Genomic DNA, 20,362 nt, shown 5'->3' with positions numbered 1-20,362 from the left:
TGGTATGTTGAAATTTGTTCCTTTTGATGGCATAGAATGCCCTTCTTGCCTTGTCTCTCAGGTCGCTCACAGCTTTGTGGAAGTTACCTGTGGCGCTGATGTTTTGGCCACGGTATGTATAGTTTTTTTTGTGTGCTCTAGGGCAACAGTGTCTAGATGGAATTTGTATTTGTGGTCCTGGTGACTGGACCTTTTTTGGAACACCATTATTTTGGTCTTACTGAGATTTACTGTCAGGGCCCAGGTCTGACAGAATCTGTGCATAAGATCTAGGTGCTGCTGTAGGCCCTCCTTGGTTGGTGACAGAAGTACCAAATCATCAGCAAACAGTGGACATTTGACTTCGGATTCTAGTAGGGTGAGGCCGGGTGTGGGTGTGTTTTTTGCCAATTTTTAACCGCACACTTGTTGTTTGTGTACATGGATTTTATGATGTCGTATGTTTTACCCCCAACACCACTTTCCATCAGCCTGTATAGCAGACCCTCATGCCAAATTGAGTCAAAGGCTTTTTTGAAATCAACAAAGCATGAGAAGACTTTGCCTTTGTTTTGGTTTGTTTGGTTGTCAATTAGGGTGTGCAGGGTGAATACAGTGCCTTGCGAAAGTATTCGCCCCCCTTGAACTTTGACCTTTTGCCACATTTTAGGCTTCAAACATAAAGATATAAAACTGTATTTTTTTGTGAAGAATCAACAAGTGGGACACAATCATGAAGTGGAACGACATTTATTGGATATTTCAAACTTTTTTAACAAATCAAAAACTGAAACATTGGACGTGCAAAATTATTCAGCCCCTTTACTTTCAGTGCAGCAAACTCTCTCCAGAAGTTCAGTGAGGATCTCTGAATGATCCAATGTTGACCTAAATGACTAATGATGATAAATACAATCCACCTGTGTGTAATCAAGTCTCCGTATAAATGCACCTGCACTGTGATAGTCTCAGAGGTCCGTTAAAAGCGCAGAGAGCATCATGAAGAACAAGGAACACACCAGGCAGGTCCGAGATACTCTTGTGAAGAAGTTTAAAGCCGGATTTGGATACAAAGATTTCCCAAGCTTTTAAACATCCCAAGGAGTACTGTGCAAGCGATAATATTGAAATGGAAGGAGTATCAGACCACTGCAAATCTACCAAGACCTGGCCGTCCCTCTAAACTTTAAGCTCATACAAGGAGAAGACTGATCAGAGATGCAGCCAAGAGGCCCATGATCACTCTGGATGAACTGCAGAGATCTACAGCTGAGGTGGGAGACTCTGTCCATAGGACAACAATCAGTCGTATATTGCACAAATCTGGCCTTTATGGAAGAGTGGCAAGAAGAAAGCCATTTCTTAAACATATCCATAAAAAGTGTTGTTTAAAGTTTGCCACAAGCCACCTGGGAGACACACCAAACATGTGGAAGAAGGTGCTCTGGTGAGATGAAACCAAAATTGAACTTTTTGGCAACAATGCAAAACGTTATGTTTGGCGTAAAAGCAACACAGCACATCACCCTGAACACACCATCCCCACTGTCAAACATGGTGGTGGCAGCATCATGGTTTGGGCCTGCTTTTTGTCAGCAGGGACAGGGAAGATGGTTAAAATTGATGGGGAGATGGATGGAGCCAAATACAGGACCATTCTGGAAGAAAACCTGATGGAGTCTGCAAAAGACCTGAGACTGGGACGGAGATTTGTCTTCCAACAAGACAATGATCCAAAACATAAAGCAAAATCTACAATGGAATGGTTCAAAAATAAACATATCCAGGTGTTAGAATGGCCAAGTCCAGACCTGAATCCAATCGAGAATCTGTGGAAAGAACTGAAAACTGCTGTTCACAAATGCTCTCCATCCAACCTCACTGAGCTCAAGCTGTTTTGCAAGGAGGAATGGGAAAAAAATTCAGTCTCTCGGTGTGCAAAACTGATAGAGACATACCCCAAGCGACTTACAGCTGTAATCGCAGCAAAAGGTGGTGCTACAAAGTATTAACTTAAGGGGGCTGATAATTTTGCACGCCCAATTTTTCAGTTTTTGATTTGTTAAAAAGTTTGAAATATCCAATAAATGTCGTTCCACTTCATGATTGTGTCCCACTTGTTGTCGATTCTTCACAAAAAAATACAGTTTTATATCTATGTTTGAAGCCTGAAATGTGGCAAAAGGTCGCAAAGTTCAAGGGGGCCGAATACCTTCGCAAGGCACTGTACACTGTCTGTTGTACGGTAATTTGGTAAAAAGCCAATTTGACATTTGCTCAGTACATTGTTTTCATTGAGGAAGTGTACGAGTCTGCTGTTAATGATAATGCAGAGGATTTTCCCAAGGTTACTGTTGACGCTTATTCCACGGTAGTTATTGGGGTCAAATTTGTCTCCATTTTTGTGGATTGGGGTGATCAGTCCTTGGTTCCAAATATTGGGGAAGATGCCAGAGCTAAGGATGATGTTAAAGAGTTTTAGTATAGCCAATTGGAATTTGTTGTCTGTATATTTGATCATTTCATTGAGGATACCATCAACACCACAGGCCTTTTTGGGTTGGAGGGTTTTTATTTTGTCCTGTAACTCATTCAATGTAATTGGAGAATCCAGTGGGTTCTGGTATTCTTTAATAGTTGATTCTAAGATCTGTATTTGATCATGTATATGTTTTTGCTCTTTATTCTTTGTTATAGAGCCAAAAAGATTGGAGAAGTGGTTTACCCATACATCTCCATTTTGGATAGATAATTCTTTGTTGTTTAGTGTTTTCCAATTTTCCCAGAAGTGGTTAGTCTATGGATTCTTCAATTACATTGAGCTGATTTCTGACATGCTGTTCCTTCTTTTTCCGTAGTGTATTTCTGTATTGTTTTAGTGATTCACCATAGTGAAGGCGTAGACTCAGGTTTTCCGGGTCTCTATGTTTTTGGTTGGACAGGTTTCTCAATTTCTTTCTTAGATTTTTGCGTTCTTCATCAAACCATTTGTCATTGTTGTTAATTTTCTTCGGTTTTCTATTTGAGATTTTTAGATTTGATAGGGAAGCTGAGAGGTCAAATATACTGTTAAGATTTTCTACTGCCAAGTTTACACCTTCACTATTACAGTGGAATGTTTTACCCAGGAAATTGTCTAAAGGGGATTGAATTTGTTGTTGCCTAATTGTTTTTTGGTAGGTTTCCAAAGTGCATTCCTTCCATCTATAGCATTTCTTAATGTTACTCAGTTCCTTTGGCTTTGATGCTTCATGATTTGAGTATTGCTCTGTTTAAGTAGACTGTGATTTTGCTGTGGTCTGATAGGGGTGTCAGTGGGCTGACGGTGAACGCTCTGAGAGACTCTGGGTTGAGGTCAGTGATAAAGTAGTCTACAGTACTACTGCCAAGAGATGAGCTATAGGTGTACCTACCATAGGAGTCCCCTCGAAGCCTACCATTGACTATGTACATACCCAGCATGCGACAGAGCTGCAGGAGTTGTGACCCGTTTTTGTTGGTTATGTTGTCATAGTTGTGCCTAGGGGGGCATATGTGGGAGGGAATGCTGTCACCTCCAGGCAGGTGTTTGTCCCCCTGTGTGCTGAGGGTGTCAGGTTCTTGTCCGGTTCTGGCATTTAGGTCGCCACAGACTAGTACATGTCCCTGGGCCTGGAAATGATTGATTTCCCCCTCCAGGATGGAGAAGCTGTCTTCATTAAAATATGTGGATTCTAGTGGGGGGATATAGGTAGCACACAGGAGGACATTTTTTCTCTGTTAGGATAATTTCCTTTTGAATTTCTAGCCAAATGTAGAATGTTCCTGTTTTGATTAATTTAATGGAGTGAGTTAGGTCTGCTCTATACCAAATTAGCATACCCCCTGAGTCCCTTCCCTGTTTCATACCTGGTAGTTTGGTGGATGGGACTACCAGCTGTCTATAACCGAGAGGGCAACCAGTGGGTCTGTCTACTCTAAACCAGGTTTCTTGCAGGATGACAATGTCTGTATTACCGATTTCTTTGGTGAAGTCCGGGTTTCTGCTCTTCAGGCCAAAGGCAGATGACCTCAGGCCTTGGATATTCCAGGATGATATAGTGAAGGCTTTTTGTTCCAGAGTGTTCAATGTTGTTTGGCCTCAGGCCAGTAAGTGTGAGCAGAGCCTGCTGAGCATCTGGTACATGCCATTGGCTTGGGTGAGTGTGAGAGTGGGGGTTGGGACTGTTTGCCCGCTCACTATCTGGGTGTATGTGTGGCTTCCATGTTGAGGCCCTCTTTGCGGGGGTGTAGTGCATGGGAAGGGCAGGAGTGGCATAGGTCTGATCTGAGGGGGCCTAAATGGGGTGTGGGCATGGTTGGGGGGGTTGATTGGTTGGGGTGTGGATGTGTCTGGGTGTGCGGTGGTCTGGATGTAATTCCTCTTGGCGTGGGTCCTCTGTGTAGGTCCAGTGGGGGGTCCTGCAGGTCTGGGAGGGGTGTCTATTGATCTGTTGCTCCTCTGTGAAGTGTTGGGGATACGTTTGAGAGCGATGTCCTTTAGAGTTCGGACATCGCTCTCAAACGTATCCCCAACACTTCACACAGGAGCAACAGATCAATAGACACCCCTCCCAGACCAGCGAGACACCCTCCCAGACCTTAACCAGCTGCTGTCAGTTGCCTCAAGTCCCTGGGGTTTTCACCTTTCTGAAGACCGCGCTCAAAGGACACTCATTGTGGTGAACCCCCGTCAGACAGTGTACTGGGAGGTGAGAGGTTCTTTGTGACATGTCTCTGGTATTACTGGGATCACTGTGTGACTCTGGAACAAAGAGTGAGGTTTAAAACATGATATCCTCACGGTGTTATGGGCAATTCCACGGTAAACAAAGGATGCAGTTTTTCAACAACTCTCTGCACAGACTACTTTTTAGCAATTTCTGTAGAGGTGCAACTGAGTTAAATATCTGCTCTGCAGATAGACTGTGGTGTCAGACATGGCCCCTTGAGTTTGAAAAACTCTCTTTTTTTTTTTCTTACTGAACTAAAGTAAGTGAAGTGGATTTACACCCGGTAGCGTAATTAAGTCATGGTCCCTGATCTATACTACACAGAAATGTATAATTATGGATATGAATGCCATTCTCATGTTTCACAAGTTTGGACATCACAGGGGAGTACAATACAGCATAGCAGAGTAATGTATAGTTCAGTACAGTATATTGTACTATCTGTACTGTACTACTGTATTGTCTTGGACTGTACTCAGTACTGTGCTATCCAGACTTGTGAAACATGGAGTACCAGTCAAAAGTTTGGACACTTTCTTTTATTTTTTACTATTTTCTACATTTTAGAATAATAGTTTTTCGTCTTCATTATGAAATATCACATGGCATCATTTAGTAACCAAAAAAGTGTACTAACCAAAATATATTGCTGTGATGACAGCTTTGCACACGCTTGGCATTCTCTCAACCATGTGGAAGGCTTTTCCAACTGCCTTGAAGGAGTTCCCGCGTATGCTAAGCTCTTGTTGGCTGCTTTTCCTTCACTCTGCAGTCCAACTCATCCTAAATCATCTCAATTGGTTTGAGAACGGGTGATTGTGGAGGCCAGGTCATTTGATGCAGCACGCAATCACTCTCCTTGGTCAAATAGCCCTTACACAACCTGGAGGTGTGTTGGGTCATTGTCCTGTTGAAAAACAAATGATAGTCCCACTAAGTGCAAAGCAGATGCGATGGTGTATCACTGCAGAATGCTGTGGTAGCCATGCTGGTTAAGTGTGCCTTGAATTCTAAACACCGACAGTGTCACCAGCAAAGTACCATCACACCACCTCCTCTTCCATGCTTCACGGTGGGAACCACATGCTGAGATCATCCGTTCACCTACTCTACGTCACAAAGACACAGCGGTTGGAGCGTAAAATCTTAAATTTGGACTCACTCAAAGGACAGATTTCCACCAATTTAATCTCAATGTTTCTTGTTTCTTGGCACAAGCAAGTCTCCCTCTATTGGTGTCCTTTAGTAGTGGTTTCTTTGCATCAATTCAACCATGAAGGGCTGACACGCTGTCTCCTCTGAACAGTTGATGTTGATGTCTGTTACTTGATTTCTGAAACATTTATTTGGGTTGCAATCTGAGGTGCGGTTAACTAAAATCACCAAAAAAAGAAACCTCCCCTTTCCAGGACCCGGTCTTTCAAAGATAATTCGTAAAAATCCAAATAACTTCAGATCTTCATTGTAAAGGGTTTAAACACCGTTTCTCATGCTTGTTCAATGACCCATAAACAATTAATGAACATTAATTTACTTGTCACTTCTGTGAACTTTCATTTTCCTTCCTCAGTGTGGGAGAGGAATTAGATGTAATTGTGTTACCAAAATATATAAGGCAATATTTCTTAAACCTAAAAGAAGGTAAAACATGTATCAAACTAAATATATATGTGTTGATATTAGTTGGCAGGGGCCTACACGTAGACATTGTGTTTTGATATGTTTCTGATACCCTTTTAAGCATTTTCTGGTAATGTTTTCGAAGACTCCTTTTTTCATCTGTTAAGCCTTTACTTATGAAGTTGAACCTTAACCTGCTCAGGACCTCAGACTGGGGTGTTCATCAAGGATCTCTCTGTACATTGCTCCGCTCACCTTTCCCTTGATCCTGACTAGTCTCAGTTGCTTTTAAGATGGGGGATTTCTTTTTAATCTGTGTCGTGTCTTTGGCTATGCCGGATTAAGTGATGCTATTCTATAAAATAATTTCTCCGTAATTAATGATATCCGATTGAGCTAATCATGTAAATGTAATTAACTAGAGATTTGGGGCACCACAAACTAATATTTATAGAGCTGTTATCTTCTGAATAAACTCTTAAAGATCTAGTAATATTTTACATCAATAACAGTCAACATTTAATCTTCATCTTCAGTCTCAACCAAGAATTTACAACTTTCAGATATCTGCACAAACCCTGGCTAAGAAGTTGAATCAGCAATGCAAAATTGGGTTTAATTATTTATTTACTAAATACCTAACTAATCACACAGAATTACACATTTAAATCATAACTTGATTACAAAGTACGTCATAAAGGAAAACGTCCCTAGTGGGCGGAACATTTATGACAGCTGGTTACACAAAAGAAAAGGTCTGGGTGAAAGAGCGGGAATACTGAGGAACAAAGGGCGAAGCTGTGCTATCGTAAATACAGTATCTTATGCATTCTAAATTACCGCCCATTTGGAAAGGGAAAATGCAATAAATATTTACTCTGAGCTGCCTTTAGGTAGGTTGGTTGGTGGTAGATGGAAGGCCGTGTTGCCCAACCGAGTCCTTTGTCCTTTGAACAATGTCTCTGCTGGTAAATTGAATACGTTGTAGTAACGTCGTTGTGTGGTAGACGGGATACTCTGTCTGTTCCTTCCTGAACCTCGTTTTCAGCGGCTTTTACTAACTCAACGGCTAGGAGGTATCACTTCTGTAGTGAATAAGAGTTCAAAGTTCATACCATTCGCAACCAAAGCTCACGCTGATGTTGGCTTCGTTCTGTAGTTATTATCTGAACCATTCTGACATCGGACTGTCGTCCTCACATCCTCGGAACAGGAGGTTATATTGTCGTCAAGGCTTTATATAGGAAGGGAGAGGAGGGCGTGTTTGAGAAGTTTTATAGCCCATGTCCCTTCACAGGGGCGGACCACTGATTGAGCAGAGCCCTATCTATTGAAAACCCAAATCTCACATTTTAGAAGCTAAAATCACATTTCATCCCATCACGTTAAATTGAAATGTTTCAATATGAAATGATTCAACAATTCCATGTGAATCTGATAACTCTGTCGACTTTCCACTAGAGTTTGTCATCTTATCATTGAATGTCTCAGATGACAACCGAACTGACATCATATTCATTAAGTACCACCGCATATGTTCAATTGGTCGGAATACCAGAATATAGTTCATTTCCCCCCACCTTCTGATGTTACATTTGCAAAACCCTTGGTTAACATCAGTAGGCTAGAAAGGGGGAAAGCGGTATTTATGACTGTCATAAACCTACCCCCAGGCCAACGTCATGACAAATGGCTTCATTTCACAAAAATAGACTCTTAGCTTTCAATTTGATATGCTCCAAAAACTTCACGTGATGGAGCTCATTGGTCCTTTTCGATGGAAATGCCGACCTCTTTCATACTCTTCCCCTTCTCCTCAAACACTTCCCCTCCTACTCACTAAGTTCCCCACCCCCTCTTTCTCTAAATACCTCAGGAGCCCTCTCTCTCAACCTCACCCCCCTGGTCGTAAACGTGACCCTCTGCCCGTGAGGGACACATTTGGTGTTGTCACATCACCCTGTCAGTTACACACATACAAGGCTCTCCTTTCATTTGCATGGTCTCAATTAATTTGATCATAATGAAGCCTGTTCGTGTCATATGTTTAGAAAGAATATAGTATTTTGGCCGTAGGCAGTACATAAGTCATTCCAGTCAGTGAATTCCATACACATTACAGGTTTGTGTTCCTCAACTCTTTTGAAAGTTATGAAACTGTCATCCAGTGTTTTGGCTCAGGATTTGTTCTAGTCAATGCAACAAGCAAATAAATGTTGTGCTGGTCACTGACTGACAAACTAATACCCTCTCCTTTCCTCCATCAGATGTGAAGAAGGACTGGTCGGACCACGCCCTGTGGTGGGAGAAAAAGAAGACGTGGCTGCTGAAGACCCACTGGACCCTGGACAAGTATGGTATCCAGGCAGACGCCCGGCTCCTCTTCACCCCCCAGCACAAGCTGCTGCGCCTGCAGCTGCCCAACATGAAACACATGAAGGTCAAGGTCAACTTCTCCGACCGCGTCTTCAAGGCCGTCTCTGACATCTGCAAGACTTTCAGTAAGTCACCAGTCATTTTGTCAACACTCAATAATGCCCCTATCCTACCAATGGTCCTGTACAACAGCGTTCCCCAACTGGTGGCCTGCGGTCCCCCCAAGTTTTCTGAGCAAAACAATGTGTATTTTTTTGCATTTACATTGTTGAACATAAGACTTTAAAAATGCTAGGAAAGTGATTTTTAATTTAAGAAATCTGTTCCCAAGTATTCCCACGCATAATAGACTGATGTAATCATATACGGTTTGAAATGATGTTTTAGTCAAACTTATCTGTTTGGGCGTTTTATTTAAAATGAAATAAAATACTTTTTACCCCTTTTTTTTTCTCCCCAATTTCGTGATTGCTGTAATTCCCGTATGAACTCGGGAGAGGCGAAGGTCGAGAGCCTTGTGTCCTCCGAAACACCAACCTGTCAAGCCGCAATGCTTCTTGACACACTGCTTGCTTAACCCGGAAGCCATCCGCATCAGTGTGTCAGAGGAAACGCCGTACAACTGGCGACCGTGTCAGCGTTCAGGAGTCGCTAGAGCGCGAAGGAGACGGACATCCTGGCCGGCCAAACCCCCCCCCCCCCTTAACTCGGACGATGCTGGGCCAGTTGTGCGTCGCCTCATGGGTCTCATCGGTCGCGGCCGGGATCGAACCCGGGTCAGTAGTGACGCCTTAGACCGCTGCGCCACTGTTTGGGCCTCTTGCAGTCTGCAAATGATTTGTAATTATACCCCCCCCCAACCATCAGCTCAAGAAATACTCGGTCCGTGGCTGAATCTAGTTGATGATCCCTGCTGTACAGTATGTACTCTTTCTAACCTTGCCATAATACTGACTGTGTATATTTTTAGGCAAACTAGTGGAAGTGTTTCCGCCTCCCATTGAGCCAGGCATGTCTGCTGCTGCTCTTTGTTTCCCTTTAGCTTTTTGTTGTTTATCAAACAGAGCCTGAGCTATCAGCAATCAACGCTCCCTGTCAGGAGAGGTGACACGGACTGTTCAGGCACCTTGCCTCTGCTAGACCTGTCCTTGAACTACAGCTGTGAAAAATGGTCTGAAGCCTGTTTAGTCAACAGTCTATCAATCTAACGCACCTGAATGACTCAAACATTCAGGGATGGATATTGTCTCCACACACACACACACACACACACACACACACACACACACACACACACACACACACACACACTACTGTCTAGATTTAGCCCTCAAGGCCCTGCACCCTGACGACCAGCAGACAGCCTTCCTCTATCCATATCTCTGCCCTATGGCCCTGTCAGCTAATGTTAGAGGTCAAACATCGGAGCCTAATGCCCTCCTGACCTTGTAACACCGATCTCGGTCACTCCTCCATGTCGGATCCAACCAGAGCCCTCTGTCTCAAATGAAGACAGCAGCTGCAGGTGAGGATTTCTATATGAAACCTCCATCAGGCACTTTCTGGCCTTTGTTCAGAAGGCACGGCTCAGGAGTTATGGCTGTTTTACTGTTATGGTTGGCTCTTCCAGGTAGCACTGAAACCTTGTTTTTTATTTAGAAAGGCAAAAAGAGGCCCTCTATGAATTCATTTTCTTTGAAATGAGAAAGGACAAATAACATTTGTTCGAGTATAAATAAACTGGGTGACTCTTATTCAGGGATGGCTGAATAACTAAATGAAAAGGGCTAGTAGCAGAACCCTCCCCCCACCTCTGCTGTACAGTCCTCATTAGGAATGAGTCTACCTCTGCCACAATAAATCTGTTTTTCATTTGAGAAATTCAGGACAAATTGCTCTTGGCTGACTTGGCGCATGACCTACGGTGGCTGGGGAGGTACATGCAGTGCATCTCTCTCTGGGAAGTTTTCAATCATATCATTCTTATGGTGACCTCTTCTGGAACTATTTTATTTTTCATTATCTGGGGAACTTTTAGTTGAATAATTTCCTGTGTGTGACTGTCAGAGCGCTGCACAGCATGGGGAATGAAATGAAGAATAAGCAGGGCCAAGAAGGGAAGACTGGAGGCCTTTCCAACTGGCTGACACTGCAGACAGGGGGAGCGGGTATAGAGATGTATTATCTTTGCAGCTGTACAAGACACTGACCATTCAGACTGACTCCCACTCTTGTCTGATTCCCCCTCTCTTGCTTTCCTCATAATGATTGATTTGGAGGCAGGGGATTTTTTTGTCTTTGGTCATGCAGTAGCTGTTTCCTGGTGCAGACCAAACAAACAAAGTACACTATCTGAACACACATTGCTAACATCCAAACACTTTCTTTCGCTCTCTCTACTTGTCATTCTCTCTTCTCTTGCTCCCTTCGTCTCTCTTTCTCCCTTTACCAGATGCGTAACAGAGCTGGAGTCTCTAGCCATGTGAATCACACACACATTTCGAGAGGGGGATCAATCAAATTATTACAGCACTGCTGCTTTTCTCCCATGTCCACAGCAGCTGGCTAGAGGCCAGTCAGCCAAGCCCACAGACAGTCCATCTAGATGGTGCAGACAGTGAGACTCATCAGAACGTCGTAGTAAAATGACCCCTTCACTCTGCTCCAGCTTTCTAACTGTCTTAGTACTATCAATGAGTCACTGGCAGCTCTGTGATCCTGCACAATGTTGTTTATTTGGCTTGTCTCAGTCATTGAAGGGGAGACGATTTCATAACTTGGATGGTGAAAAAGCGTGTTTATCCTTCATACTCTGAGCCAGTCTAGTAAATGTTTTTCCCTGATTTCTTTAAAGCTGGCATTGTGTGCCAGTAGTGCTACTACCCCATATTGCCCAAAGGACAGACCTGGGCCAGGTGTGTAAAACTGATCTATAGTGGGCGACAGACGAGGTGTCAACCATGACACGGTTGTGCGGCTTGTCTGCCTCAGAGACGGCGAGATCACAGTCCGCAGCAGAAATGTTGGTGCGCATCTCTGCCACCCTTTCTGTCTGCAGAGGGAAGCCCAGTATGGGCGCTACACAGGGGTGTAGGGAAGGGGACTGCTTTAGCCTACTGGTGGTTTGTTAAATGAATCGGGTTGATGCACTATTATTATAGTTAGTGACCTCTTGATATAAGAGGAAAGTCTAAATGTTTGGTTATATTCTGTTCTCTTCTATAAGGTATTTGTTTCCCTCGTGCTGATTTAGTTTACAGTGGAGGTGTTGCACACCGAGAGCGTGATTATTATAGGATCCTCAAGCACTCACAGCAAGCTGAGGCCTCTTCCATTCCACCAAGGAAGACCGCCAGGAAATGTTGGCCATCACATCTGACTTGTACACGACTGACTGTGGGACCTGACCTGGCAGCCTGAGGTGTTAGAGGTAGGCCTTAGTCTCTATCAGGTTCTGACCAATGGGGCAGTCTAGACGAGCAGTTAGTTTGTCAGTCCTGCTGCTTCACTTGGTCTCTCCACTCTGCTCAGAGCTGGCTGGCCTGTTTCACTTGGGAGCGAAGAACTGATAGGAATGTATAGACGATAAATTAAGGGATAGAAGGAGAGGTGTAATGTCAGTTCCCAGGCTCTGTCCTCTGGTGTAGTTGACCAGCGTTCTATCAACAGTTTACTGCGGTCTATTGTGGTCCAGTTCATTTGTGGACCATCACACTGTGGTCTGGTTCACTGTCCAAAGTGTCAAGGCCTGGATGTTGATCAAATATGTGTGGTTTGACCTCAGTTTTATTTCTACCCAAAATGAACACACTAGCTTGAATATCAATCTATTAACATTGTATGTTTGTTCGTCCATCCACAAAAGCTCCTGTCCCTAGTCATAATTTAGAAGTCATCATATGTCGATCTGGCTAAGTGTCTGCTAAAATGTAAATGGTTCTGTGTGGTGGGTCTCACTCCCATAGCGATGAGTCATCTGTTCTTACTACTCTACTGCTGAGCTGGCACCCTGGATATTGTCAAAAGGATTGGATTTAAGATGTTTCTTATTTTGTGAGCGTCATGTTTTTTAACCACTTATCGAGCTTTGCAGCCTTGCTCTGGTACCCCATTCTGCTTGGCTCTGGGTAGAAGTTGTCCTTAGCCACAGATCTAGGATCAGCTCAACTACCCCAAGTCATATTAGTGCATATAATGCAAAACTGACCGTAGTTCAGTGTCTTACGTCAGCTTCAGCACCACCTGCAGAGCTCTGGTTGGTATGGCATTATCACTTCGTCCTGCACCCTATCCTCTTTCTGCCTCGCCCTCTCTCCTCTCCTTCTCAGTATTGGCAGGCTGCATCAGGGGCCTGCATTCCTCTCCTCCTCCTCAGTATTGGCAGGCTGCATCAGGGGCCTGCATTCCTCTCCTCCTTCTCAGTATTGGCAGGCTGCATCAGGGGCCTGCATTCCTCTCCTCCTTCTCAGTATTGGCAGGCTGCATCAGGGGCCTGCATTCCTCTCCTCCTCAGTATTGGCAGGCTGCATCAGGGGCCTGCATTCCTCTCCTCCTTCTCAGTATTGGCAGGCTGCATCAGGGGCCTGCATTCCTCTCCTCCTTCTCAGTATTGGCAGGCTGCATCAGGGGCCTGCATTCCTCTCCTCCTCCTCAGTATTGGCAGGCTGCATCAGGGGCCTGCATTCCTCTCCTCCTCCTCAGTATTGGCAGGCTGCATCAGGGGCCTGCATTCCACTCCTTCTCAGTATTGGCAGGCTGCATCAGGGGCCTGCATTCCTCTCCTCCTTCTGTATTGGCAGGCTGCATCAGGGGCCTGTATCAGTATTGGCAGGCTGCATCAGGGGCCTGCATTCCTCTCCTCCTTCTCAGTATTGGCAGGCTGCATCAGGGGCCTGCATTCCTCTCCTCCTTCTCAGTATTGGCAGGCTGCATCAGGGGCCTGCATTCCTCTCCTCCTTCTCAGTATTGGCAGGCTGCATCAGGGGCCTGCATTCCTCTCCTCCTTCTCAGTATTGGCAGGCTGCATCAGGGGCCTGCATTCCCTCTCCTCCTTCTCAGTATTGGCAGGCTGCATCAGGGGCCTGCATTCCTCTCCTCCTTCTCAGTATTGGCAGGCTGCATCAGGGGCCTGCATTCCTCTCCTCCTTCTCAGTATTGGCAGGCTGCATCAGGGGCCTGCATTCCTCTCCTCCTTCTCAGTATTGGCAGGCTGCATCAGGGGCCTGCATTCCTCTCCTCCTTCTCAGTATTGGCAGGCTGCATCAGGGGCCTGCATTCCTCTCCTCCTTCTCAGTATTGGCAGGCTGCATCAGGGGCCTGCATTCCTCTCCTCCTTCTCAGTATTGGCAGGCTGCATCAGGGGCCTGCATTCCTCTCCTCCTTCTCAGTATTGGCAGGCTGCATCAGGGGCCTGCATTCTCTCCTCCTTCTCAGTATTGGCAGGCTGCATCAGGGGCCTGCATTCCTCTCCTCCTTCTCAGTATTGGCAGGCTGCATCAGGGGCCTGCATTCCTCTCCTCCTCCTCAGTATTGGCAGGCTGCATCAGGGGCCTGCATTCCTCTCCTCCTCCTCAGTATTGGCAGGCTGCATCAGGGGCCTGCATTCCTCTCCTCCTCCTCAGTATTGGCAGGCTGCATCAGGGGCCTGCATTCCTCTCCTCCTCCTCAGTATTGGCAGGCTGCATCAGGGGCCTGCATTCCTCTCCTCCTCCTCAGTATTGGCAGGCTGCATCAGGGGCCTGCATTCCTCTCCTCCTCCTCAGTATTGGCAGGCTGCATCAGGGGCCTTCCTCTCCTCCTCCTCAGTATTGGCCTCTCCTCCTCCTCAGTATTGGCAGGCTGCATCAGGGGCCTGTATTCCTCTCCTTCTCATTCCTGCATTCCTCTCCTCCTCCTCAGTATTGGCAGGCTGCATCAGGGGCCTGCATTCCTCTCCTCCTTCTCAGTATTGGCAGGCTGCATCAGGGGCCTGCATTCCTCTCCTCCTTCTCAGTATTGGCAGGCTGCATCAGGGGCCTGCATTCCTCTCCTCCTTCTCAGTATTGGCAGGCTGCATCAGGGGCCTGCATTCCTCTCCTCCTTCTCAGTATTGGCAGGCTGCATCAGGGGCCTGCATTCCTCTCCTCCTTCTCAGTATTGGCAGGCTGCATCAGGGGCCTACATTCTTCTCCTCCTTCTCAGTATTGGCAGGCTGCATCAGGGGCCTGCATTCCTCTCCTCCTCCTCAGTATTGGCAGGCTGCATCAGGGGCCTGCATTCCTCTCCTCCTTCTCAGTATTGGCAGGCTGCATCAGGGGCCTGCATTCCACTCCTCCTTCTCAGTATTGGCAGGCTGCATCAGGGGCCTGCATTCCTCTCCTCCTCCTCAGTATTGGCAGGCTGCATCAGGGGCCTGCATTCCTCTCCTCCTTCTCAGTATTGGCAGGCTGCATCAGGGGCCTGCATTCCTCTCCTCCTTCTCAGTATTGGCAGGCTGCATCAGGGGCCTGCATTCCTCCTCCTTCTCAGTATTGGCAGGCTGCATCAGGGGCCTGCATTCCTCTCCTCCTTCTCAGTATTGGCAGGCTGCATCAGGGGCCTGCATTCCTCTCCTCCTTCTCAGTATTGGCAGGCTGCATCAGGGGCCTGCATTCCTCTCCTCCTTCTCAGTATTGGCAGGCTGCATCAGGGGCCTGCATTCCTCTCCTCCTTCTCAGTATTGGCAGGCTGCATCAGGGGGGCCTGCATTCCTCTCCTCCTCCTCAGTATTGGCAGGCTGCATCAGGGGCCTGCATTCTTCTCCTCCTTCTCAGTATTGGCAGGCTGCATCAGGGGCCTGCATTCCTCTCCTCCTTCTCAGTATTGGCAGGCTGCATCAGGGGCCTGCATTCCTCTCCTCCTTCTCAGTATTGGCAGGCTGCATCAGGGGCCTGCATTCCTCTCCTCCTCCTCAGTATTGGCAGGCTGCATCAGGGGCCTGCATTCCTCTCCTCCTTCTCAGTATTGGCAGGCTGCATCAGGGGCCTGCATTCCTCTCCTCCTCCTCAGTATTGGCAGGCTGCATCAGGGGCCTGCATTCCTCTCCTCCTTTCATGTGACTGATGAAAAGAAGGGCTCTGTCCATTCTTTGTTCAGCCCATCTCTTGCAGGTGCTGGGGTCAAACGTAGCCATTTCCAATACCAAACAGTTATGTGGGTAACAGAACATGACGCTTTGGTGCAACTCCCGTTGACACACTTCTTGACTCACTCCTCTGTGCTCAGCAGTGCTAAGGCTAGGTAGCCCGTCTGCACTCAAATGGCTGTATAAGGGCACAGGGCTTGTGCTGCAATGCAAGAGGGCGGAAGAAGGAGAGGGAGGGAGGAAAGGCTATAGAGGGAGGGAGGAAAGGCTATAGAGGGAGGGCTACCGTCTGGTTTGTTCTTAGTGCTTTTTGCCACAGTAACACTAACTAAACAAACTACTCTCCCTCTATCCCACACATACATGTTCCTCCCCAGCAATGGAAAATAGGGAGTGAGGTTTTAAAACGGGCAAATATAGGACAAAATGACAGTTAAATTCCTAAGTCACAACCACCATCTCCTTAAATGAGAGTAGAAGCATAGACAAGAGACAGCACAGCCATTTACCCCAGCTGTGCTTTTAGAATCTAGACAGTGCACATCTATCTTTTCCAGATGCATTCTGGCAGATTCAGCTAGCTCCTCAGTGCCGTCCCAAAAATGTCCTGAACGCTGGAGATGAATGTTGAGTGATGGTTCCCTGGCCTCCTCAGCCAACACGGAGAGAGGAGTATGCAGCTCTGTTTTACTCATTATATCAGGTCTGCTGTATCTGTGCCTGTCAGAGGAGACTTTAAACAGAGCTCCCAGCATAGTTTAATTACACACACACACACACACACACACACACCCTCAAACTGTGAACTGCAATGTGACTGTTTACTTCTCAGCTAGTCTTTTGATATACACATGCATGTACAGATACACAAGATCTGATATGTAGTTGTTTATGCCATCTGGTGCCTCTCAGCTAGTCTCTCATCCAGTATGTCGTGAAGAAGTCTATGGTGTTATGACATGACATATTACAAACAGCTCATTATTTAGTGACTGCTGCTCAACACTGACATTGTGTGATATCAGTGGAGCTGCTGCACTTCACACTGCAGCGTATTTAGTGTGTGTTCGTGTAGGGCTGTGACGGTCATGGAATTTTGAATGGCTTTTATTGGTCAGTGAAATGACCGCGGTCACCGGTATAATTGTTTGAATAGCATTTTTCTACTTGTTTTAATTGTTTGCTTTTTTTCCTGACTCACATTTTCTCCCCCTGACTGCATGTGCTGCTGCTGCATGTTTGTTTCAGCAAGGGTCCATGATATCTGGGATTATTGGGACCTCACAACTCTGACATTACCCCATTTGAAGTTGCAATTTAAAATGGGTAGGTTTTAGAGATGTACCAAGGATACCGTATAGCACCAACCTTTCAGCAAGGAGCAATGACGTTTCATCACCTTGTAAAGAGTCCATGTTACCGCGGAAATGGACTCAACCGCACGAATGCCTGGCTGTCCCGTCTTCAGTCAGGTTCATGTGGAACAAACAACTCAAAACCCCCAAAAATGATTTATTATTCATTTAACTGTTATTTTATGTTCATGATGGTCTTCATCCATAATCGTCGGTTACACAATTATTGTGCCAGCTCTATGTACATATGCAGTTAGTCGACTACACATCCCCACCCCTCTCGTTTGGGGAAGGTTAGGGGGGTGTTGGAGTCCTCCCCTTGTGCACAGCTCTCTCTGATTCTCTCCAACTCTTTCTATCGGTCTTTCTCATATCGTCTTTGTGCTGGGTTTGCCTACCTCCTATTCTAATTCTTTAAGTCAACGGTGTGGTTCATGTGAGGCCTGGAGTTGAAAGACTCCTACCTGCTATCCGTAAACCAGGGCAGTGACACACCATCACATCAGGTATGACCAATGTAAACAGGATGTACCTGAGCTCAATTTCAAGTCTCATAGCAAAGGGTCTGAATACGTATGTAAATAAGGTATTTCTGTAATAAAATGTGGAACAAATACCTTTTGAATGCACTGTATGTATAGGGGTAAGGTGACTAGGCATCAGGATATATGATAAACAGAGTAGCAGCAGTGTATATGATTGTATCTGGCTGGGTGTGTGTGTGTGTATAGAGTCAGCATACATGTATCTGCATATTGTGTGTGTGTGAGCAATTTTAGTGTGTTGGTGTCAGAGTGCGTAAGTGTGTAGGGCCCTTTGAGTGTGCATCGAGACATAAGAATTAAAATACAGGGTTCAACTGTCTGTGTAGTCATGTTGTTAGGTATTTATCAGTCTTATGGCAAGGGGATAAGCTGTTCTGGAGCCTGTAGGTGTCAGACTTGAAGCACCGGGACACTGTTTTGGATTTCTTGTAACTCGTCTCTGTTTCTCTCTCGGTGTCTCCCTCTCTAGACATCCGTCATCCAGAGGAGGCGTCTCTGCTGCGTAAGCCCCGCGACCCCAAGAAGAAGAAGAAAAAGCTGGAGGAGGCTGAGGAGGCAGCTCTGGAGCTGGAGGGGCCACTGCTCACCCCTGGATCAGGTAGTAAGTTTCACTCATTTACCTCAAACACACAATGCCTACCCTGAACCCCATCTCCAACAGCCTTCTACTCCATAGTATCCTACTGGCTGGGCCTATGGATGCTAACCCAGTTGGCATATGCTTTCTAGCCTGTGGAGACTGTCTAAACACTATGCCTGTTAGCGGTTTGCAGCTGGGCTAATCTATGTCTTTAACACAGTCCTGGTTCTGTGGCTCTCATGTGCTGCTCTGATGAAATAAATTAATAATATAAGGGATGCAACTGTACCAGGGACCTTACCTTGATTGGAGGAAAATCCTTTCATTATACTACCATGAAAGGTCTGTAAATCTGGAGAATTCTGGTTACACTTCCACTCCTGGAATGTCCACGATGGAATCAAGTCTTCACAGTCCAATAACCGGTTGAATAGCATCCTTTGTCTTGGAGTATCTATCCCTCTACCTATAACCACCCATAGGGGTTAAAAACAGTCAAACAAAATGTTTTTGTTTTTTTTGTGTGTTATCTGCCTAAATAAGACTGAGTTTGAGGAGTAAGGGTATGATTTGCAGACTCTGGGTTCCTTACTCCTTGGCAGGGAGGGAGTGAATGGTTGAGATTCCTTGCATAGTTGGTCAGCCTGCCATTTTAAACTCAAACCAGGCTGCAGAGCAATAGCTACACGTGGCCACTTCTCCTCCCGCCTGCTAGCCCTGTCAGTGAATTTGCTACAGTGATGTGAGGAAGGAGGAGGAACATGGTGCTGTGCTGTGGTATCTATGCAGTGTTAGCCAGCGTTGATAATGCTAAGGCAGTGTGAATGGGCCTCCATTGTCCCAGCCCTGCCCCTGTATCTACTTGGCCCACCATCCCAAACATGCATACACAGCCTGTACGCTCAAGGAGGGGGTGAGAAAAGGGGACAGAAGGGGTGAGAGTGGCAGGAGAGGGGGGAGAAGGGACATTAAGCCAACAACCTCTGACTCTTGGCTCTTCGATGCTTTATGTCCATTCTATGCTTGTGGATTCCCATTGCCATTTGACTCCATGGGTGATCCTGTGAAATAGTCTTACTTTTTCTGAGTATTAGAATAAAAGCAGAGTTTCCCTAATTCCTTGAGTTACACCTTTTTATTTATATTATACAGTTGAAGTCAGAAGTTTACATATACCTTGGCCAAAAACATTTTAAACTCAGTTTTTCACAATTCCTGACATTTAATCCTAGTAAAAATGTCCCGTCTTAGGTCAGTTAGGATCACCACTTTATTTTAAGAAAGTGAAATGTCAGAATAATAGTAGAGGGATTTATTTCAGCTTTTATTTCTTTCATCACATTCCCAGTGGGTCAGAAGCTTACATACATTCAATTAGTATTTGGTAGCATTGCCTTTAAATTGTTTAACTTGGGTCAAACATTTTGAGTAGCCTTCCACAAGCTTCCCACAATAAGTTGGGTGAATTTTGGCCCATTTTTCCTGACAGAGCTGGTGTAACCGAGCCGGGTTTGTAGGCCTCCTTGCTTGCACACACTTTTTCAGTTCTGCCCACAAATGTTCTATAGGATTGATGTCAGGGCTTTGTGATGGCCACTCCAATACCTTGACTTTGATGTCAAATAGTCCCCGCGATATGCAACTGTTCAGGGAAGTCAGGAACCAATACACGCAGTCAGTCAGGAAAGCTAAGGCCAGCTTCTTCAGGCAGAAGTTTGCATCCTGTAGCTCCAACTCCAAAAAGTTCTGGGACACTGAAGTCCATGGAGAACAAGAGCACCTCCTTCCAGCTGCCCACTGCACTGAGGCTAGGTAACACGGTCACCACCGATAAATCCATGATTATCAAAAACTTCAACAAGCATTTCTCAACGGCTGGCCATGCCTTCCGCCTGGCTACTCCAACCTCGGCCAACAGCCCCCCCCGCAGCTCCTCGCCCAAGCCTCTCCAGGTTCTCCTTTACCCAAATCCAGATAGCAGATGTTCTGAAAGAGCTGCAAAACCTGGACCCGTACAAATCAGCTGGGCTTGACAATCTGGACCCTCTATTTCT

General features: G+C 45.8%; 1 protein-coding gene across 4 annotated transcripts in view; it reads left to right on the top strand.

Annotated features, from left to right (window-relative positions):
• Positions 1 to 20,362, top strand: part of LOC135525726 (fermitin family homolog 2-like) — an 81,660-nt gene that overhangs the window by 28,723 nt on the left and 32,575 nt on the right. For 2 of the 4 annotated variants that reach the window (XM_064953526.1, XM_064953528.1), the window contains exons 3-4: positions 8,618 to 8,851; positions 18,198 to 18,329. In XM_064953526.1, coding sequence (XP_064809598.1) covers positions 8,618 to 8,851; positions 18,198 to 18,329 — 366 coding nt within the window. The remainder of the gene's footprint in view (positions 1 to 8,617; positions 8,852 to 18,197; positions 18,330 to 20,362) is intronic. The other 2 variants (XM_064953527.1, XM_064953529.1) reach the window with 1 other exon arrangement.

This window comes from Oncorhynchus masou, chromosome 32 (genome assembly GCF_036934945.1).
Source record: "Oncorhynchus masou masou isolate Uvic2021 chromosome 32, UVic_Omas_1.1, whole genome shotgun sequence".
NCBI lineage: Eukaryota > Metazoa > Chordata > Actinopteri > Salmoniformes > Salmonidae > Oncorhynchus > Oncorhynchus masou.
The sequence above is the reverse complement of the archived record's forward strand: the minus strand, read 5'-3'. Positions and strand labels throughout refer to the sequence as shown.